General features: G+C 52.9%; 1 protein-coding gene across 3 annotated transcripts in view; it reads left to right on the top strand.

Moving 5' to 3' along the window:
- The window catches only part of SCAP (SREBF chaperone), a 98,289-nt gene that overhangs the window by 69,914 nt on the left and 5,938 nt on the right, over window positions 1-22,437 (top strand). For all 3 annotated transcript variants that reach the window (XM_055558554.1, XM_055558556.1, XM_055558555.1), the window contains 10 exons: window positions 3,992-4,121; window positions 14,972-15,129; window positions 15,898-16,118; window positions 16,297-16,402; window positions 16,934-17,106; window positions 17,486-17,612; window positions 19,104-19,216; window positions 20,160-20,254; window positions 21,533-21,631; window positions 21,791-22,009. In XM_055558554.1, coding sequence (XP_055414529.1) covers window positions 3,992-4,121; window positions 14,972-15,129; window positions 15,898-16,118; window positions 16,297-16,402; window positions 16,934-17,106; window positions 17,486-17,612; window positions 19,104-19,216; window positions 20,160-20,254; window positions 21,533-21,631; window positions 21,791-22,009 — 1,441 coding nt within the window. The remainder of the gene's footprint in view (window positions 1-3,991; window positions 4,122-14,971; window positions 15,130-15,897; window positions 16,119-16,296; window positions 16,403-16,933; window positions 17,107-17,485; window positions 17,613-19,103; window positions 19,217-20,159; window positions 20,255-21,532; window positions 21,632-21,790; window positions 22,010-22,437) is intronic.

Below are 22,437 nucleotides of genomic sequence, written 5' to 3' on the forward strand. Positions count from 1 at the left end.
CAACAGCCATGAGAAGCCTGCGAATTGCAAAGGAGAGTAGCCCCAGCTCGCTGCAACTAGAGAAAGCCTGTGCGTAGCAACGAAGACCCAGTGCAACAACAAAAAAAGGCAGCACAGTTTGTATACTTAAGAAAAGTGTCTGTGTGCTCTCTGTTTTTGCCTGTGCCGGGTCTTTGCTGCGACACCTGGGCTCTGGGCTGCGGCACACAAGCTTCTCTTCTTGTTGCAGTGCATGGGTTCAAGAGTGTGTGGGCTCAGTGGTTGTGGCCCGCAGGCTCCAGTTGTGGTGCCTGGGGAGACACTGTAGGCATCCGCTACCCTTTGGACATTAGAACACAAAGAAGTTGCAAGTAAAAGGATGGAAAATGATATTCCATGCTAAATGATACCCAAAAGAGAGCTGACGTGGCTATATTATTATCAAACAACATTAAAAAGCTTATTAGAGACAAAGAAGGAGGACACTATATATTGATGAAATATTGATCATTGCTGGGGTCCAGCCCCGGTGGATCCAGGGAATTCGAAGCGGGGACGGCGTCGACGAGGATCAGGAAACAACTGCTTAATTAAACGTTAATTAAGGATATAAAGAGTAATAGAATAAGGATAGCTCAGTGAGGAAATTCAGTGGAGAAAAGAGGCTGAATAATTCAGCCAGAAGGTGAGAGAAAGAACGACATGGGGAGACCAAGTTTTGGTGAACAAGGCCTGCACTTTATTTTCCAAAGTAGTTTTTATACCTTAAGTTATGCATAGAGGATAATGGGGGAAGGGGTAGAGTCATGCAGCAAGCCAGGCTTTCTTCCTGCAAACTTATCATATGCAAAAGCTTAGGTGATTTGCATCATCTTCTGGCCCGGAGGCCTGTTAACATTTTAAGACCCTTTCTTCAGAAAGCTTATTTTTCTCTAAAGGTGATTGGTCAGGAGCCATCCTCCAAAAGCATTAGATAAAGTTGCATTCCTACAGAGCAAAGGTGTGGTGGGCTATAACAAGAAAAAGAATTAACTCAAGGGTCCCAGGTTACAAACATTAAAGCTACTACTTACACCAATTATATTAATCAATACACTGCCAGGGACACAGCAGGTAAGGGATATGGAAACTTAGCAGCAAACATTGGCCCAACAAGTGAAAATCCCTTCACCAATCCAATTTCTAATCAATCTTTTAACTGCTCAAAGGAATCTGTGTTTAGACAGTTTAGAACATCTCATACCTCTCACAGTTGGGAAGCTCTGAGCAATCACATGTGGCCGGAAAAACCTATTCAGGCAGGCTAGAGGATTTCCAAAGGAGTTTGTAGGTTGAAACACTGTCACACCCAGGAATTGTTAACTGGAGCTGTAAGCTAACTCTTTTTTCAGAGAGAGGTAGTGGGGGACAGCCCCCCGTAAAGTCAGAGGTGTAGGTGAAAGCACAAAGCAGAAAGTAGGCAGACTCTGGTTTTGGGGGGTAGATGCTCGAGAATTTCCAGGGGGACTCCTGAGGCTTGATCCCGCCTTTGCGTGTGCCGAACCTCCTTCCTCATGACCTTTGTCATGGGTGGAGCGCCTCACGCTGGCTCCCGGCAATGATAGAATTCCAGTTGAGCTATTCCAGATCCTGAAAGATGATGCTGTGGAAAGTGCTGCACTCAATATGCAATATGCACTCAATATGCAATATGCCGGCTCCCGGCAGATCATATTGATATGCTGACACTATATATATGTTTCAGTATAACAGGAGGATATAATGATTATAAACCTATTAACACCTAACAGACTCCTAAAATATTTAAAGCAAAAATGGGCAGAATTGAAAAGAGAAACACACAGTCTCCGTGACAGTGGATCTCCGCTTTCAGTGATGGATACAACCAGACAAAGTCAGCAAGGAAAATGGAGGACCTGAGCAACCCTGAAACCGACGAGACTAGTACATGTTCTTCCCAAGTGAACACGGAACATTCTCCAGGCCAGACCCTGTGTTAGATCACAAGTCTCAATAAATTTAGAAAGACTGAAATCATACAGAGGATCTTTTCCAGTGACAGTGGAATGAAACTAAAATTCGAGAAAAGAAGGAAAATTGGAAATACGTGGAAATTGTCCAGGTGGCCAATAAGCATATGAAAGATAAGCATACATTGTTTGCTGTATATTGAAACCACAGAGCTATACCAGCACCTCCTCCTTTGCTATGCTATGCTATGCTATGCTAAGTCACTTCAGTCGTGTCCGACTCTGTGCGACCCCATAGACGGCAGCCCACCAGGCTCCCCCGTCCTTGGGATTCTCCAGGCAAGAACACTGGAGTGGGTTGCCATTTCCTTCTCCAATGCATGAAAGGGAAAAGTGAAAGTGAAGTCACTCAGTCGTGTCCGACTCTCCGTGACCCCATGGTCTGCAGCCTACCAGGCTCCTCCGTCCATGGGATTTTCCAGGCAAGAGTACTGGAGTGGGGTGCCATTGCCTTCTCCGCCTCCTCCTTTAAATGGTTCCAGTTAATTGGACTGACAAGATCAAGAGGTGGAGCAGTTGAAACTCCCATCGCGCCACCAGCGGGAACACAAATTCAAATAAGTACTTTGGAAATCTGGTGTAATCCACAAAGCTAAACATGTGTATGCTCCACAACCCAGCCATTTCGTTCAAGGGACATACCTTACAGAAATGAGTACTTACATAAGAATGAGTGTATACATAAACATTTCCATAATTTCTCTTCTTAATAGTTTCAGCTGGAAACAGCCAAATGTTCCTCAACACTAGAATAGATAAACGCACTGTAATATGTTCATTTGGTGGAATAGCGCGTATGCATGAAACAGTGCGTATATATGAAACTGCATGCACCAGTGTGGATGAATCTGGTAGATGTAAGTTGAAACAGCCAGTCACAAAGGAGTACGCAGTGGAATGGGTGATTTCAGTTATATGCCAGAAGAAACAAGCAGAGCTAATTTGTGATTATAGAAATTCTGATAGTGGTTTGTGGTAGACGATGCCCTTCACTAGCGCACAACACCACCTTCTAAGGTTCTAAAGATATTTTGTAGCTTGATCTACATAATGAGTACACAGGAGTATGTATGTGTAAATATTCATTGCACTCACTGTATGCTTAAGATTTGTGCATTGTAGTACATAAAACTTAATTCTCAGTTAAAAAAAATTTTTTTTTGACCACATGTGGCATGCAGAACTTCCTCGACCAGGGATCGAACCTGCATTTACTGCAGACTCCGGAAGCTCAGAGTCTTAATCATTGGCCCACCAGGAAAATTCTAAAAAAAAAAAAGTTCTAAAGAAATGAAGTCAGAAACAAAAGCACATCCATTTGCCAACTTTTTGATGTTAGTCCAAGCTTTTTCCTTTGCCAGTGGTGGATCCATTGTTTTCGATTCAGCCTGGTCTAGTGTAAACCATACCCTCAGTGTGTTATACAAAATCTTATGGTCTGTCCTTTTAAACTGAAGCAGTTTTCGCAGCAGTCTGAATCAGGATCCTTCTGGATTTTTGGTTCCCTGTTTTGTTTTGTTTTTTTTTTTTTCTTTTTCTTTTTTGGCCACACTGCCTGGCATGTGGAACTTCCCTGACCAGGGATCGAACCTGTGCCCCTGTGGAGTCTTAACTACTAGGCCACCAAGGAAGTCCTTCCCCAGTTTTTTCTTGTTGTCTTACGTGCATCCGATATGACCAGAAGTTTGTTTAGCATCTTGCCTTTATTACATCTCTAAAAATTTTCAGCCAGTAATCTGTTTCATTAAGTAGTTTATGAATTGCGTTTCCTGTGACCAAAAAGGAGCTTGAAAATTCTAATTTAGAGGCTCCTGCATTTCCTTGTAGCCCTGAAGTTCGATGACTGGTATTTCGTACATTTGTGCAGTTCTCCTAGCACAGGAGGGGAGTGCAGCTGCAGTGATTCCCACGTCACTGTTACCTCAGCATGGATTCTGCCTGCCATCATGTCCTGACTTTTCTCTCCTTTTTGTCCATCCTAGCTACCCACTGCTGAAGCTGCCCTTGCCAGGAACAGGACCCGTGGAATTCACCACTCCTGTGAAAGATTACTCGCCCCCACCTCTGACCTCTGACCACAAGCCTGGAGAGCCCATTGAGCAGCCAGAGTGGGTAGGTGCTCAGCGTGTCCTGAGGAGCGCCCTGGGCATTGGGTGCGGATTGGCCGTGGCAGGGGTTCTGTGTGGAGTGAGGGTGGTCAGCTTCTGATGGGCGAATGCTTAACACTTGAACCACTTTATAAAGGCACTGAAAATATTTAGCTTACATTTAATAGTACATCCAGTCACACATTCCTGTTTTGAAAGGAAACACTAAACGGCATGGCAGGAAGGTGACTGTCCTGGAAAAGCTGGGTTGTGGTTGCTGTAGCTGCGGCTGGCTGGGTCTGGGTCCATATACTGTGGGTGCTCGGGCCAGGCAGTGCCCTGGCAAACGGACCTCTCCTCCTTGAGCCCAAGTGGTTGCGGGAACCACTGAGTATCCCTGGAGAATGTTTTATCTTCTGAGTCCCATCACCATTTAATGTTAGCAGTGAGCGCTTAGCTTTTTCAAATCTGGTAGGTGCTGTTTTATCCTCACAGTGCAGTCAGGTAAAGCGTGCAGGTTCTGCTTGTTCGCCTGTTGTGCGATTGAGGAAGCTGGGAATAGCAGTGTGCCTCAGTTTCAGTTCAGTTGTCATGGGGTCAGCACTGGGTTAGAACTCCAGATCTCCTGACCTGAAGCCAGCTGCTACTTTTGAATCGTGCTTTCCTCAGCCAGCTGTCTCTGAGCTGAGCATGAATGCAAAACAGAAAGAAAACCTACAGGAATGCAAAACCTCCAGGTGAGGGTCTGGGCTGCGGGATGTAACCCGCAGGAACTCTGGACTCATTATTTGGAAACCTTAGAGGAAATGATAAGCTCGTCCTGCCAGCTGTGGATGACATGTTCTTCCCTTGCGTGCTGGGCCCTGGTCCCGTGGGTTGGTGCCGGGCTTGCTGAGCCTGTTGTTGAGGGGCAGAGCCCAGCTCAGGGCACACAGCTCCTCTTCTCCCACCCTTTCTGTGCCAGTGATTGCACATTCCTTCCTGTTGCCTTTCTGGGTAATGTAGCAGCCAGGTAACTTGATGTCAGCTTTGCTCTAATGTTGCTAAAGTAGAGATCTGGTTAGATAGGTGTGTGTTATGACTACACATGGTTTCAGGAGGAAGTGGAGAACACAGGCTCAGTGGTACTCAGCCACGAAGGTTAGGGTGAGCTGATGAGGCGGAAACCAGTTCATAGCTTCATGTCTCAGCTTGACACTTCGCTCATTGTGGGATCAAGCCTTTTGTCTCTTTTACTCTGTCTTAAAAAAAAAAAAAGTATTTATTTATGGCTCCACTGGGTCTTTATTGCAGCAGGCGAGGTTCTCTCTAGTAGAGGTGCACGGGCTCAGTTGCCCAGCAGCGTGTGGGGTCTTAGTTCCTCAACCAGGGATCAAAACTGCGTCCCCTGCATTGGAAGTAGAATTCTTAACCACTGGACCAGGAGGAAAGTCCCTCCATTAACCTCTTGATGGGGTTTTACCACATAATGGAGTTGATGGTTCCTGGTCACAAGGGTAGTCTGCGTTGGTGAGTGTTTTGTGACTAGTAGAGTTCAGTGGGCCTGATGGTAGTTAGGGGTCTATCCAAGGTCAGGGGTTCACTTGTTTGTGAGCCCTTTCCACTTCTTGATGTCCTCTTTTGGCCTGGGATGATGATAGTGTGGGGGTACAAAATAGCTTGAGGGTTTCTCTTTCTCACTGGGGTCCGCAGCCCCTGAAAGGTTGAGAAAGAGATGCAGGCCCTGGCTCAGTCACCTGGTGTCAGGCCTCTCCGTGGTCAGTTACCTCACCAGGATTGACTGTTGTAACAGTAAAGGTCAGCAAGGCAGAACTTGTAAGGATTGCTTTAAGTACAAGGAACAGAAAACTCAGCCCAAACCTGGGGAAGTGAGAAGGGCATTTCGGGGTCATAGAGCTCACCCACAGGCAGGACTTACTAACGGACAGCATGGGTTAGGCCTCAGAAGGAGTCCATCCCTCAACTGTACCCGCTCCGGGTCAGCTCACTGTCCTCTCCCTAATGGGGGCTACAGCAGATTCAGCCCTGTGGGTGCCCACTTGGCTCTGCATGGGATTACCTGCCTGCTCCCACCCGAGACCCTGTGAGCAGGGAGGTGCTTTGCTGATTGGCTTCATCACCACACTGCGGGTGAGAGAGACTGTTTCCAAAGGAAGATTAGGAAGTGCAGGCCCTGGGCAGCACAGCACAAGCGTCTGCTGCTCACAGCAGGAAGCTGTGATGTCCTTCATTCCTCATCCATTCCTTTATTATTCAGCACGTTTATTCCTTGTCTTCAGTGTGCCTGGCAGAATGATCGTGGGGACACGTGGAGCCTCACTGCCCCGGAGGAGACGCAGGGTGCTTGGGAAGAGAACATGGAGATGTGGGTTCTTTTGTCAACAGCACACAGGAGCCAGCCCCAGGAGTTCCCAGTGGTCAGTGCTGAAAAAGAAGATACATTTTGCAGCAAAATACATACATAGCTGAGTCTGTGTGCTTCAATAACTAAGTGGAGGAGAATAGACAGATCTGAGCAAAAAATTCTGAATTTATGTAGCTGCTCTGCCTTCAGAGAGGTGGAATATAATCCCCCTTCCTTCATTGTGGACTGCGCACAGTGACTTCCTTCCAGACAGTGCCAAGTGGAAAGGGGAGGAGAGAGTGGCTTTACAGTGGAAACCCTGACAGGTAGCTCTCGACACGGTGTTCGGGGTCACCATCAGCAGTGGCAAATCAGGTTGATGGTATATACCTTGATGTGTGACGAGAAGGGTGCTTTACCTCTATGTTCTTCCTCTGCAAACACCGTAATCCCAGTCTGATCACGAGAAGAACATCAGACAGATCTGTGAGGAGTGGTCTACACAGTCCTGACCAGCACTCCTCACGACTGTCAAGGTCATCAGAAAAAGAGAGTCCAAGAAACTGTCCCAGCCAAGAGAAGCCTCACAAGACAGGACAGCTGGATATAACATGGTATCTTGGATGGGATCTCAGGAGAGAGAAAGGACATGGGGACAAGCTGAGGAAATCTGGTTTCCTTACTTTGCCTTGGTGATAGTTTCTCAGACTTGCCTTGTTCTCGATGAGCTTGACAGTTTCGAGGAGTGTTCCTCAAGCGGGAATTTGTTTCTATCTCTCTAGACTAGTCTCAGCTTGTGGGGTTTTAGAAGGAAGACTGCAGAGGTCAGGTGTCATTCTTTTCACATCTGTCAGCCTCCTAAAGTATTTTTTTTAATTTCTGTAAAGTTCAGTCTTTGTGCTCTGAAGTACTTGGCACCATCAGGGGTTTTCTTGTGGTTTTTTGTTTTTAGTCTTTTTTACAGAAGTATGAAACATCTAGTTGTGGTTTTCTTTTTTGAGAACTGTATTTCTTTCTGGTTGCGCTGGGTCTCCATCACTGCGAGTGGGCTTCTCTAGTTGCCTCGAGTGGAGGCTGCTTTTTAGGCGCAGTGTGCGGGCTTCTCATTGTGGTGACTTCTCTTGTGGAGCACAGGCCCGAGAGTGCTCAGGTTTTGGTAGTCGTGCCTCTCGGGCTCAATAGTTGAGGCGCATGGGCTTCATTGCCTCGCAGCATCTGGAATCTTCCTGGACCAGGGTTTGAACCCGTGTCTCCTGCATTGGCAGGTGAATTCCTAACCACTGGACCATCAGGGACGTGCTTAGTTGTGGTTTTAAATTTGCATTTTTCAGGTGAATATTGTTGAGGTCTTGTTGTATTTGCACATCTTCCTTTGTGAAGTATTTCAGTATTTTGCTCATTTTGAGCTGAGTTGTGTAGATTTTTTTTAATATGCAAAGCTATTCAAAGAAGTATATTGATAATGGAAAAAGTGCAATAATCTAGATATCCTTATATAGAGAAATAACTAAATTATACTACACCCATAAACTTGAATGTACCCATTAAATAGATTTTTAAGCTCAACAAAGTAGATTAAGTAGGAAAAGCCAAAGATAAAACAGTATGTGTACTATACCAACCGTTTAAAAAATACATGCATAGAAAAAGTATTAATTGCTTAATCATGTCTGACTCTGGCTGGATGGCATCACTGACTCAATGGACGTGAGTCTAGGTGAACTCCAGGAGTTGGTGATGGACAGGGAGGCCTGGCGTGCTGCAGTTCATGGGGTCGCAAAGAGTTGGACATGACTGAGCGACTGATCTGATCTGATCTGATGGTAGTTTTATTCGTAGTTTTTAAAGAGAAGTTCCATACTGTTCTCCACAGTGTCTGTATCAGTTTACATTGCCATCAACAGTGCAAGAAGTTTCCCTTTCTCCACATCCTCTCCAGCATTTATTGTTTGTAGATATTTTGATGATGGCCTATAGTTTCCTTTGCTGTGCAGAAACTTTTAAGTTTAATTAGATCCCATTTATTTTTGTTTTTATTTCCATCATTCTAGGACATGGGTCATAGAAGATTTTGCTATGATTTATGTCAAAGAGTGTTCTGCCTAAGTTTTCCTCTTAAGGGTTTTATAGTTTCTGGTGTTACATTTAGGTCTGTAATCTGTTTTGAGTTTATCTTTGCGTGTGGCATTAGGAAGTGTTATAGTTTCATCCTCTTACGGGTGGCTGTCCAGTTTTCCCAACACCACTTATTGAAGAGACTGTCTTTTCTCCTTTGTATATTCTTGCCTCCTTTGTCAAAGATAAGGTGCCCGTAGGTGTGTGGGTGATGGATTTCTTTTACTGAGTTATAATTCTTTCTGTGTGCTGGAGGTGTCTCTCTGTGTAGCCCTCTTCTCCCCTTTTACTAACGTGTTCCCACAGTGGGATGGAGGCTGCACCCTGCGGTTGGGCCTCGTGCGTGTCTGTCCTCCAGAAAGGACTCTAATCAACTCTGCCGGCATCTCGTGCCCTGGGTTAGGCCTGGCGTGTGTTGGAGTCACTGATCACCCCCATGTGGGGGTGCGGGGAGGTCAGTTCCCACTGGGAGGAGGGGTGTTTTTACCAGGGCAAAGCAGAAAGGTGAAGACTTGGCGTTTCTCAGCTGTGTGACCTTGGGCAGGTTATGTAACGACTCTGTACCTTAGTTTCCACATTCGTAAAAGGGGGATAATAGTGACACCTGCATTACAGTTGTCACGGGATGACGGGAAAGGGTGCAGATTCAGGTCGGCGTCTGGCCCGCCGCTGGCATCTCTAAATGAGTCTGGCTGTCACCACTGTCCTTGCTTACATCTGGCCAGGGTGGAGGGCCGGGCAGAGGTTCCTGTGCTCAGAAGTTCTAAGTGCGCTAGGCGTGCTCTCCTTGTCTGTCACCAAGAGACAGAAGTGAGGCTTTCTTCTTGGAGCTTGATAGGTGATCAGGTAGTTGGGACCAAGTTAAATCCTGGGCTCTGGAGTTTAAATGAATCCCCTCAGCAGTGGGAAGCTGAGCCCTTCGAGGCAGCGACTTGGTGTGAGAGTGGTGGTAAGATGGTCAGTCTTACAGAAACCTGGAGATGGGGGTGATGGTGCGTAGGAGGAGGGTGAGGGGGCCAGAGAGGGGAAGGGGGCTTCATTTTACAGGGATCGCAAGGCTACCTGTAAGAGCTTTAGGACATAATGATACACTAGATGGAACTGGCGTGCATCGGGCTACATGCCTTGCTGGCTGGTTGCTTGTGTTGTGTTGTTTGGTCTGCACAGTGATCTGCCGAGCTCTGAGGGTCTGTCCCCGTTTCCCTCAATTCTGGGACTGATGCTTGGAAAGCGTAGAGACCCTTGTCCAAGGCACGCAGCTGGGTGTGGAGCTAGAATGTGAAGCCCAGCATGGCCCCCGCACCTCCCCCCACAGCCATTCTCCGCCTGTCCAGGGCTGGGGAACAAGGAGCAGGATCCCGTCCTCCAGGAGCTGAGCGGTGGGAGTGCTGTCAGGGGCCCCTGGGTGTGTCAGCGCAAAGGCAAAGGGCCTGGAGCTCTAGGATGCTTTCTCTGAAAGAGAAGGATGGATTATGTGTGTGTGTGTGTGTGTGTGTGTTTAAACAAGCTTATTTTATTTTATTTTATTTATTTTTGGCTGTGCTGTATCTTTGTTGCTGCGCTGGCTTTTTTCTCCAGTTGCCGTGCGCAGGCCTCTCATTGCAGTGGCCTCTCTTGTTGCGGAGCACCCTAGGGCTCCCGGGCTATAGAGCACAGGCTAAACAGACATGGTTCACGGGCTTAACTGCTCCACAACACGTGGGATCTTAGACCAGGGATCAAACCTGTGTCCATTGATGGGCAGATTCTTTACCACTGGACCACCAGGGAGGCCCAGGGATTGTGTTTAAAGCAACAACAAGCCTGAGATGTCCTGCTGTGGCCTGGCCCTGCTAGACTGGATCATCATGGAAACCTGGCCCTCATGCCAGGCCCTGCCTGCCGGTCCACCTGGGTGCCTGGGCTTCCAGGCCAGCCCTGCAGCGTGGGCGGTGGCGGTGGCGGCCTAAGCCTGAATGCGAGGTTTCCGAGGAGCCCAGGTCAGGGTTCTCATGCTGAGACGGTGGCAGCTGAGACCCCACAGGCCCTAGGACCTCAGCTCCCCTCCGGCACTGCTGTGCTGGGCCTTTGCTTCTGCTCCCTGTTCTCCATGGGATCCACATGGTTCAGAACCACCCCGGCATGTAGGACTCACAGATTGGGAACTGGGCAGCCCCGGGCTTGACTCCTGCCTCTGCTGCTTTGTGGCCTTGGGCATGCTCTTGTTATCTCTCTGAGACTTGATTTTCTTATCTGGGTCCTCTAGCTCAGGGTCCCTTACTGTGAAGGCTGCGGTTGTCTCAGAGCCTGCATCCATGTCAGACAGTGAGGGAAGCACGCCCCCTGCAGGCTGTGGGCTGGGGCCTCTGGTCCCTCACTGGGTATTGGCTGAAAGTCCCCTCAGTTCTGTGCCTTGTGGACCTTTTTGGAGCGTTTCACAATTCGGCTGACATCACCAGAGTGGTGGCTGTAAGGACGGGGCTAAGGAAGAGTCAGTATGTTTTTTCCTTCCATTTAAAACAAATTGCGGCAGCAAAAGCACCAAGTCCTACCCCTTGGCCCACCAGGGAATTCCCTCTCAACTATTTAAGCGTACCGTTCAGTGGTATTAAGTGCATTCACATTGTACAACCATTACCACCATCCTTCTCTATAATGCTTCATCTCATAAAACAGAAACCCTGCACCAGTTAAACAATAACTCTGTACTCCCCCTTCTCCAACCCCTGATAACCATCTTTCTGCTTTCTGACACTCTGAATTTGACTCCTTTAGGCGCCTCATATCAGTGGAATCAGGTGGTGTTTGCCTTTTTGTGCTTGGTTTATTTCACTTAGCATAATGGCCTTAAGAGTAATAGTCTTTTGTAGCCCAATCTCAGAAATAAAGAGCTCATCATTTTGCTATATTCTGTTTCTCAGAAGCAAGTCACCAGGTCCAGCCCACTCGCCAGCAGAATTACACTTGGGCATGAGCATGAGGAAGTGGGGCTTACTGGGGGCCACGTTAGAAGCCCCCATCTGTGAGGGCCCCTCCCTCTGATCCCAGAGGCACCAGGACTCCACTGGCCCTTAGGTGCTCTCCATCACCCACTTAGGATACCTTGTGTCATCTGTTTCCGTGTTGTAGGCTTCCATGTCTGTGTCTTACTCGAGTTTCAGGCGGGGATTATGGTAAGGCCCAGCAGTGAATGGTAGGTCCTGCCCACCTCTTCTGCTCCCATGTTCGTGCCTGCCAGCTACCAGCATCCGCATCTCATTTGTCAAAGATCTCTGGCACGGAAGGCCTGAGGTGCTGGAGAATTCACATCCCCTAGGAGCTGCCCTTATCCTGTAACTGTAGGAGGAGTTGGTGTGTAACCTCAGCCATCATTCTTTATGTGGGGTAACTCAGCTAAACCGTCATCCACAAGGGTCACTTGCTCAGCAGCCCACCCTTGGTGGTGGTCTTCCTTGCCCTGCCCTGTCCCTGCTCCCCTCCCCGTGTTCCTACCACCTCCTGAGGACACCGTGTATCCAGGGTTTGCTGCTGGGGGAACCCCAACCGAGACAGTGAGTGGAACAGTGAATGAATGACAAGAGTTAGGCTCCTGCCTGTTAGATAAACCACCGTAAGAGAGTTGGGATGCCTGGAAGAGGGGAGTTGAGGGCACATACACTGGACGATGAGTTTGATACAGACATGCTAGACTGACCCAAGATCCTGAAAGAGCTGGGTGGATGTGGGATAGCCGCTTGGAGAGTTCAGCTGGAAGTCGGGAGGGCGAGTGAGGGCCGGCCTGCAGACAGAGGGCCAGGCGAAGCGCACGGCTGTGCGTGGGCTGTCCTCTCTGTGGTTTTGCCTGGTGAGCCTCACCTGCTGAGGAGTGAGAGCAGATGAGCAGGGGGGGTTTACCCGAGCGGATGGAAGGTCAAAGGAGAGAGAGGCGTGCAGGGCTGAGGGGGTTCAGATTCTGTGCAATCTGAAAGCCGTGGATCCTCTCCCCTAACAATGATGAGGTTATGATAGTAGATACACTTCTGAGAAGAAATGTGAGTTGGGCAGGGTGCTCACAGAACTCCTGGGGCCATCCCAAGAGCCCTGATGGAGAGCTCTGGTTCTGAAGTACGTTCTTTGTTGCTTTGCTGAAATGGAGGCCTGGTGGGGTCTGGGTTTGGACTGGAGGGCCAGGGAGCCGTCCTGCTTGGAAACTGAAGCTTCGGTTGGGCCCCGGGTTGAGGGGTGGAGGAGGTGGTCTCTGCGGTCACAGCCTCGTGCCCACTGTGAACAGTCTGGTGGCTCTACCGGGCCAGCTGTCCCTGGGTGCCATGCTCTGTCCTTCGCGGAGATGCTGGAGGGTGCTCACCCCAGTGTCGCTCTCCCTGTGGAGCTGCGAGCTGTGTCGAGTCGAGGAGCTCAGGTGGCGTCCGTTCTGTGCAGGTCCCTCTGCACCTCCTGACATCGTCTGCCGGGCCTGGTCTGTGCAGAAGGCTAAGCGCGTGAGGCTTCTGTCCCCAGCGCCTGTCAGAAATGCACACTTCACCAAGGCTCAGGTGGTGCCTGGGGTGCTTTGTGTGATCAGTATCTTGGCCCATGCTTAAGCTGGAGCACGGTGTTGTTGCTGGTGGATGGCGTCCTCTCCTCACACCCGCCCTTCAGAGTTCCTGATGGCCGCACAGGTGTCGGGACATCCCCCCATCCCTGACCAGGCCCGGCTCCCTCCAGCTGGCACCTCATAGCACCCTAGGGCTGCAGGCTGGCCTTTCCTGTCTCCGGGTAGATGATGGCCTAACTTTAGTGTTCCCTGGAGCACTGCTTTGTAAGGTCGCCCTTCCCTCTGAGACAGTCAGGGCTTTTCTTCGTCACCTGGTTAAAACCCAGACAGTTCAGTCAGGCGTCATCCCGGCTCCCTCATTGCTCTGTGATTTCCGATACTCCCATCAGGACTCCCCTGTGCTGTCTGAGCTGCCCCTGCCCCCTCCTGCCCCCCGCCTCCTGACCACCCCTCCCGCCCCCCCACTACCCCCTCCTCACCGCCTCACCTCCCCTCCCACCCCCCCATTACCCCTCCCACCTCGCAGCCCCAACGCAGCTCCTCCCGGCCAAAACCCTGCCGCGGCCAGTCCAGTCTTGTTTTGGGGCTGCTCCTCGACACGTCCACCGCTGGGAGTCGTTCCTTGCCTGTTACATGTGTGTCACTTTGTCACTTAAGTGCCTTTAAGGATACACGGCAGGTTCTGGTGAGGGGAGTGTGGTGTTTCAGTGAGATCTGGGTAGGAATCCTCACATCCTGCTCAAGTCCTGAGACCTGGAGTCACTTTGCTTCTCATAGGAGAGTCGTGCCGGCCAGTGAGAGGACACACCACACCTGTGCTTGCTTATGCGTCCATGGACACTTAGTCTCTGCGTGCACTGTGTGTGTGTGTGTACACGCGTCCTAGTGATGCTGCAGTGTGAATGTCATTATCCCCATGTCACACGGAAGAAACTGAAATCCAGAGATGTCAAAGTTATTTCCAAGGCCACACACTTTGAAGAGCAGAGATTTAAAACTGGGTCTCCTGAGCTCAAAATCCACTGACCTGCAAGTGGCAAAACCAGGGTCAGCACAATGGGTTCTGCCCTTGGGGAGCTTGTGGCCTCTTGGCAGGTCCTCAGGCGTTTGGCGTCAAGGGCTGGATAAGACAGGTCTTGTGCAGGCTTTGAGGGTCACTCTGCCTGTTGTGAACTCTCACCTCTCATTGTTGTGTGAAAGCAGAACAGTGTGGAATGGGGTGGCTGTGGCTCTGTTCCAAGAAAACTTTCTTTAGTAAAACAGGTGCCAGACTCACTTAATGGCCTGTGGTCACTGTTCTGTTGAGAAATAGGTAGGAAAGTGGTTTATTCAGTGGTGAGAAGGCCCTTGTGAACGTCTTCATTATTTAAAAAAAAAATTTTTTTTGGTCACACCACGCAGCATGTGGGATCTTAGTTCCCTGACCAGGGGTGGAACCCACACCCCTTGCGGTGGAAGAACAGTGTCTTTTTTTTTTTTTTTTTTAATACTTATTTTGCTGTACCAGGTCTGAATGGTGGCACGCGGGATCTTCCATCTTTGTGGGTATGCAGGATCTTTACTTGTGGCATGTGGGATCCATTTCCTGACCAGGGATCCAACCCGAGCCCCCGACTGTGGAAGCTCAGAGTCTTAACCACTGGGCTGCCATGGAAGTCCCTGGGCATCTTCGTGTTTGAAGGGCTGTATGGCTTTGCCCATGCTAGGTGCTCAGTCAGTCCTTACCCAGGACCGGCCGTGTTTCTCCCTCTTGTGCTGAGCTACCTTGCTGGTGGTGGTTTAGTTACTCAGTCGTGTCTGACTCTTTGCAACCCCATGGACTGTAGCCCGCCTGGCTCCTCTGTCCATGGGACTTTCCCAGCATGAGTACTGACCTTTCTACCATCCCCTATCTCTTCCGCAGTACGTGGGGGCCCCGGTGGCTTATATCCAGCAGATATTTGTGAAATCTTCCGTGTCTCCCTGGCACAAGAACCTCCTAGCAGTAGATGTGTTCCGCTCACCTCTGTCGAGGGCATTCCAGCTGGTGGAGGAGATTCGGAACCACGTGCTGAAAGACAGGTATCCATGCCAGGCCCCAGCCTCCCCGACCCAGCTCCACACCTAAGGTGGGGCACAGCCCTCAGCATAAATCTACCGAGCTGGCCAGCTCTGCGAGACTAAGAGGGTGGGTGAGCTCGCTTCGCCTTTCTCAGGGGCGAAAGTCCACACAGCTGCTGGGTCCACTGCAGCTGTGTTCCCCTCAGACCTGTGCCCACAGCCCAGGGAGAGCCCTGAGCTTCGTCCCCAGGCCTCACACAGATGGATCCACTGGGCCGACCCTGGGACAGGCTCTCCGAGACCTGGTTGACTGGTGGCCCTGAGGGCTCACTGTCCAGAGCTTGTGAGATGCGAGTGTGATGGTGGCCAAGCTGACGAGAAGCCAGCTGTGCCCAGAGGTCCCCTCCCGGAGTCCCAGCCCACCAGTGCTTCTCTGGGGCGTGCTACCCTGCAGGCTGCCTCAGTGCTAGTTGAGGTTAGCTGAGGGCTTGGGCCACACACAGCGCCTGGTTTTCACCCTGCCTCCTCTGCCTGCCGAACTGCAGGGGTTCTAGTGAGGGAGCTGTGCTCACTCCCGAGCACGCCTCTCCTCAGAGGGGCTGGGCTTTGGGGCTCCACGTGCACTTGGAAGGTCAGGCTGCCTCCCCGTGTGGTGGCTGAGCCCCTGGAAGAACTTCCCCGGCTGCCCTTGTCCTCGGCCCTTTGAGACACCAGGCACCTGGGAGCGTCATGCGCGGGGCTGTGTAGGGCTGGCAGACTCGGCAGCGCCTCGTCCTGTCCCCCGCACAGCTCCGGGACCAGGAGCCTGGAGGACGTGTGCCTGCAGGTGACTGACCTGCTGCCAGGCCTCAGGAAGCTCCGCAACCTCCTGCCCGAGCATGGATGCCTGCTGCTGTCCCCCGGGAACTTCTGGCAGAATGACAGGGAGCGCTTCCACGCAGATCCCGACATCATCAGGACCATCCACCAGCACGAGCCCAAAACCCTGCAGACCTCAGCCACACTCAAAGGTGCCAGGGCAGTCCCTTGAGAGCCATCGGGGGCCTGTCAGTCACCACATCCTCTTCGGAGGCTGCTCTGGCAGATCTGGGGTTACCCTGAGTTTCTCAGGGTGGGGAAGAAAGGGGTCCTTGGTATCTCTATGTAGCTGCCGGTCCTTTGTCAGCACCTGTTGCCCTCTGTCTGCAGACCTGCTGTTCGGCGTCCCTGGGAAGTACAGCGGGGTGAGCCTGTACACCAGGAAGCGGCTGGTCTCATACACTATCACCCTGGTCTTCCAGCACTACCATGCCAAGTAAGGCCGGGCTGCGGCACAGCAGGCAGCTTTTCCGTTTGGAGTGTCCACAGTGCCCCCGGGAGCTTGGAGTTCTCAGGCCTTCTGCTGAAATGTTCATGTCCCTCAGGGTGCTGTCTGCTCACGCTTGAGGGGGGCCACCTGACAGCTGGCTAAGAACAATGGGGAAAGCAGGCCTGGCAAGCTCAGGGTCCCGGTGCCTCCATGGTCTCTCTGGAGCCTCGGATGGGGGTCCCTAGCTGGTGACTGCCAAGCCCCATGTGACTTGGGAGAGCACAGCAGAGAGTTCTCCGAGGGGCGAGGGCATGGAGGGGGCCCCCGATGGGCTGTTCTGGGCCTGTGGCAGTCAGAGCGCAGTGATAGGTTGGGAGTGGGGTCCTCAGGGGCGTTCTGAGACAGCTGGGCCAACCCCCTCAAGACTGGAGGGAAGGTTAGACACTGCGAGGAGGGAATCCCCAGCTGACCTTCCTTCAGGGATTGCCTTTGTTCCCCGGACAGAGAGGGACAGGCCATCTCCCACCCCCTACCCAGGTTCCTGGGCAGCCTGCGGGCCCGCCTGATGCTCCTGCACCCCAGCCCCAACTGCAGCCTCAGGGCAGAGAGCCTGGTCCATGTGCACTTCAAGGAGGAGATTGGCATCGCCGAGCTCATCCCCCTGGTGACCACCTACATCATCCTGTTTGCCTACATCTACTTCTCCACACGTAGGTCCACAGCACAGAGGCCAGGGCTTTCTCCCAGCTAATCGGGGCGTTTCCAGATCACTCCTTCCCTGCCTCTTCAGGGGCCCAGGCAGAGATGTAGAATGTGCCAGCTGGTCACTGAAGCTGGGGCTTCATCCCCCAGCGGGGCCTGAGGGGCTTGGGTACGTCCAGGGTTCCTCCCACTACTCACAGAGTCCCTTCCTGGGAAGGTTTCCAAGGACACCGTGCCCCGAGACTGGGAAGGGTACACGTTCTCTGCGCAAACCAGGGCCTTCTCTTCCTCGACCGTCAGGCACACCCCCTCCCAGCTCTCAGGATACAGGGCCCAGTGAGCCAGGCTCTGGGGAGAGGCTGCCCTGATGTGTTCTTTGCACTCCAGGCAAGATCGACATGGTCAAGTCCAAGTGGGGCCTGGCTCTGGCTGCTGTCGTCACGGTGCTCAGCTCGCTGCTCATGTCTGTGGGGCTCTGCACACTCTTCGGCCTGACACCCACCCTCAATGGCGGGTAGGTCCCAGCAGGCTCCCCTGGGGGGCAGGGTGGGCCCGCAGGCCGGAGCATCATGCACCTCTGGGTGCTTGGCCTGCCCTGCCCTGGACACTTGTTGTTACCCCATATTTTCACATGATAATTTTGACACTTAAGAGGTATGTGTTTTTTCTTTTTTGAGTTACCTGGCTTACGATCATACATATTTATATACAAACCATATGTATATTTACGTATAATACATCCATAGGTGTGTGTATGTATGTGTATATTCATGTGTATATTTGTGTGTGTATATGGGGTAAGTATTTATATGTGTGTATGTATGTGTTTACGCATATGTGTGGGTATGTATTGTGTGCGTCTGTGTGTCTGAGGGTGTATAGATGTGTGAATTGTTGTTGTTCAGTTGCCGAGTTGTGTCTGCGACCCCATGGATTGCAGCACGCCGGGTTTCCCTGTCCTTCACTGTCTCCCAGAGTTTGCTCAAACTCGTGTGCATTGAGTCGGTGATGCCATCCAACCATGTATTTATATATTTTAAATACATGTGCACATTGCTTCTCAACAGCTTAAGCCGTAGATGAGTGTGACATAGAGACGGTACGTTTCTTCCTTTCTTAATATTAAAACATTTAAATTGCTTGGTAGGTCCCTTTGGAGTAAGCATTTTAAAAGATACAGGCCATAAGCACACTCTGATTTGTCACCTTCCCACCGTTTGCTTCCCTTCCATTTCTCTCAGAAACATGGTCCTGCCCTGGACCCCGCCAGCCTGTTAGTGATCACGGCCGACTGGCCTGTGCCCTGTCTCGGCTTGTCAGGCTGCTCCCAGGAACAGTGATCTTGTGTTTCCTCTTCCTTCCCTTGCTTGTAGAACATTTGCTTCCTTTCCTAGACCTGATGGTGCTAATCACCCCTCAACGATAGCTGTCTGCTCTGCCTCCTCAGAGCCCCCCACACCGCCCCCTAGCGGAGATCCCAGCGCCGTGCTCGACTGGTGTTCCCTAGTCAGGGAGCGGGGAGCCTGTGGTCTGAGAGAGCTGGGGGAGTTTTCTTTAGAAACGATTGCCCTTCTCCACATGCAGCTTCTCTTCAGAGGCGAGTAGGGCTTCAGGCTGGCCTCATCCCCTTCCATTTAGTCCTGATGGCCTGGCCTGGCGTGCTGCGGTAGGGGCTCCTCTGGCTGATGGTGTGGTGTGGAAAGGGCCAGGGAGCTGTGCTCTGGCAGCTGGGCAGTGGGGGCCTCTTCCCACGGTGCTAGACAGATGGAGAGCAGGATGGTGGCTGGCTCCTCGGCACGACTTGGAAGCCGGCCTGAAAGCTGCGAGCCATGTAGACAGAGGCCTCCTGGAGGGTGGGGTTCCAGTCCTGTGATGTGGGAGTTGCTTGGCAGCCCCCACTGTGGGCCAGACCCCACAGGGCCCCAGGAGCCAGGCCTGCTGAGGAGCAGCTGTGTGTTGGGGGCCCCCTCAGCACCCTCCTCCCCCAACCCTGCTCTGTCCCCAGGGAGATCTTCCCCTACCTGGTGGTGGTCATCGGGCTGGAGAACGTGCTGGTGCTCACCAAGTCCGTTGTCTCCACCCCGGTGGACCTCGAGGTGAAGCTGCGCATTGCCCAAGGTAACAGGAGGGAGTGGGAGGCATGGCGGCGGGGGTTGTGCTGCACCTCCTCCTGCCGAGGGAACGGGGAGCCCAGGAGCCTCCCTCGCCCGGCCTCCACTAACACGCCCACTTGTTAGCGTGAGCCCTGTGCAGCCATGGAGCCCAGGGTCCTGTTTTGTCCAGGTCCACGTCAGTAAGACCACAAACCGCCTCTGCTGCGGGCTCACGTGTTTGGCCCTTTCTCCGGTTGGCAGCTGGTCTTTTCTCTTCCTGCCCCACTCTATCATGTGAGGCCCAGACTCCTGGAGCCGGTCAGCTCAGAGACTCTGCCTCCACAGCTGCCAGGAAAGACCTGTGTGGCCTTAGTGGCAGGAGCTGGGGAGCTGGGTTCTGAGGAAAGTGGGGAAAGAGCCTGGGCCTGGAGGTCTGAACTCTCACATCTCCTCTTCCTCTTCCACCTCAGCCCGTATCTGTGGGAACAGGGCCGGGGCAGGCTGTTCCTTCACTCAGCAAAGCTTTGTGAACCTATGTGAGAGGCCAGGCCCTGCACTAGACATGGGGTTCCGAGGAGACCAGGGGAAATGGCTGCTACCCACTAGGCGCTCAGAGCTTTAAATGTGCAACTGTGTGGTGGCCCGGGGCCCGGGAGGGGCTGAGGTAGGACACAGCCGGCTCTCCTGTCCCTCGAGCCCTCTGCCATGTGCGAGGCTGGACATGCCGGTCTGGGTGGATGTGGCTCTCCTGGGTCTGCTCAAGTCAGCGACCCGCTTCTCCCTTCCTCAGATGGTCGGAGCTCTCCTCCGGACCTTCAGGCCCCCCTTCCCTGTAAAGCTGTGCCCATAGCAGGGTCCTTAGGGTTGGGGCATTTGGTGGGCAGCTGTCTTGTGGGCCATGCAGTCATTGGCCCACATGCAGTGGACAGAGGTTATTTGTTGCCCTATGGCCCCGTTGTCCCCTGCAGGCCTGAGCAGCGAGAGCTGGTCCATCATGAAGAACATGGCCACAGAGCTGGGCATCGTCCTCATTGGCTACTTCACCCTCGTGCCTGCCATCCAGGTGAGGCCTCCGGGTCTGTAGCTTGGGCCGTGTGGAGCCCATTACTGAGCCTCCCAGCTGTGCAGGGCACACCCTGCCTTGCCGCTGCCCTCTCCTGTGAGGTGGCCCCTCTGCTGGCAGGCTGGCTGTCACTGTGCACAGAGAGGTCCTGGTGGAACTGGCCCAGGAGGAGGACTCAGTAAGCCGAGCTACAGCCTGGCAGTCTCAGACCCATGACCCCTCACCCATGACCGCTCACTGCTGTCCCTCACTCAAGTGGCAGGAGGGGAAGCTGGCTGCCCGCAGCACAGTCCAGTCAGGCCCCGTTTCCCAGTTCTCAGGCAGAAAGTGGTGAGGCCCCCCTGCCTTTCAGGGCCTGAGCCCTGACCCGCCCCCGCACCCTTGAGACCCGTGGCCCCACCCTGGGAGAGCCACCAGCCATTGCTGAGCCGTGGGGCTGCAAGCAGGAAGCCCACTGTTGCTGCCTGGGAGTTTTGTGAAGGGAGTAAGGAGTCGTTGCCTCCTGTCCTTTCCTCACGACTGGCAGGCCTGCTGAGGTTTGGGAAGGAAGCCAGGGCCCCCAGGCTCCCCACCCTACCCCTCTAGAGGGCGTCTGCAGGACACGGACGGTCTTGGGACATGAGGGCTGACGTGCCACTGTGCAGTCCATTCTTCATTTTCCTCACATTTGAGTAGAAGCCATGGTGATGCACCAGAGGTCTCAACAAGAGGGCGGAGGAGGAAAACTTAAACCCAAGAAAACTCCATCTATCCACAGAGCCTGGGGAGTAAAGAGATTCCCCTTTTCAGTTTCTGGGTAGAATTAATTCTCCCCTGTGCTCTTCCTCTCCTTTCATTGGTCCAGTGTAGTCACTGGCCAGGAATAAGAAATTTCTGAGAGCCTCCAAACCAGGCCAGGCCTGGGCTCTTGGTAGGTGTTGGTCCCTGGTACATGAGCAGGGCTGGGGCCTCAGTTAGGGAGGGCTTTTGGAGTACTGCTGGCTGCTGGGGCATCAGTGCCAGGGGTCTCTGCTGCCCCCTCGTGGGGAGGGAGGGAGCTGCTGCTGCATCCTCCTTGGCGGCTCCCGGATGTCAAAGTTCCAGCATCTCTCCTCCCCGCTGTGCCTGGCAAGAAACTGCCCTGCAGCATCCAGGGTGCCAGCTGTTGGGGGTGCAGTGGTCAGGGCCCATGGCCGTGGTCCAGAGGCTCCCACATGGGGCTGCGGCCGCAGCAGGCAGGGAACTGGTTCTCCAGTGCTGGGCCCTGAGGTCAGTGTCCTCTCATTGCCTTTTTTCCAGGAGTTCTGTCTTTTTGCCGTCGTGGGGCTGGTGTCTGACTTTTTCCTTCAGATGCTGTTTTTCACCACTGTCCTGTCCATTGACATTCGCCGGATGGAGGTAGGAGTGAGCTGAGCCCTGCCCTAACCACCTCCGCCTCAGCCCTGGCTGTGCTCAGGGGTCTCTGGACAAGAGAGGGCAGACCTGGGGCAGGACTGCAGCCCCACGTGGGAGCTTGTGGACCGCGGCTCCAGGCCCTGACCACTGCACCCCCAACAGCTGGCGGACCTGAACAAGCGGCTGCCCCCTGAGGCCTGCCTGCCCCCAGCCAAGCCAGTGGGGCGGCCAACACGCTTTGAGCGGCAGCCGACTGTGCGGCCGTCCATGCCCCACACCATCACGCTGCAGCCGTCCTCCTTCCGCAACCTGCGTCTCCCCAAGCGGCTGCGTGTCATCTACTTCCTGGCCCGAACCCGCCTGGCACAGCGCCTCATCATGGTACCTGCCACCCCCACCCGCAGGCCCGCACTCACAGTCCTCTTGCCGTTTGCATTTGTCTTGGGGGGGGTGCTCCCCAGGCCCTCGTGGCCCCTGGAAGCCTGACTTTGGGAAGCCTCCCTTTCTCCCCTCTTGCCCAGACCTTGTGGTTTCTGGGGTGAGAAGCCTGTCTCTGGAGAAGCAGCTGGTGTCATCAGGGAGAGGAGTCTGCCCAGAGTGACCAGGACGGGTGCTCTTGGATGGAACCAGGTGGTTCCCCAAGTCAGGGTTCACTGTGCAGGCAGCAGGAAATGCTGGCTGGGCAGAGGGAAGGAGGAGCAAGGTTGGCTGAAGTGAGAGGGGAGCGGGGCTGAGGCCCTCTGAGGACTGAGACCCGTGGTGTCCCTGGAGCAGGTCAGGCAGCTGGTCCCTGCGGCTATGCTGACCAT

The sequence above is a fragment of the Bubalus kerabau genome, chromosome 20 (genome assembly GCF_029407905.1).
Source record: "Bubalus kerabau isolate K-KA32 ecotype Philippines breed swamp buffalo chromosome 20, PCC_UOA_SB_1v2, whole genome shotgun sequence".
NCBI lineage: Eukaryota > Metazoa > Chordata > Mammalia > Artiodactyla > Bovidae > Bubalus > Bubalus kerabau.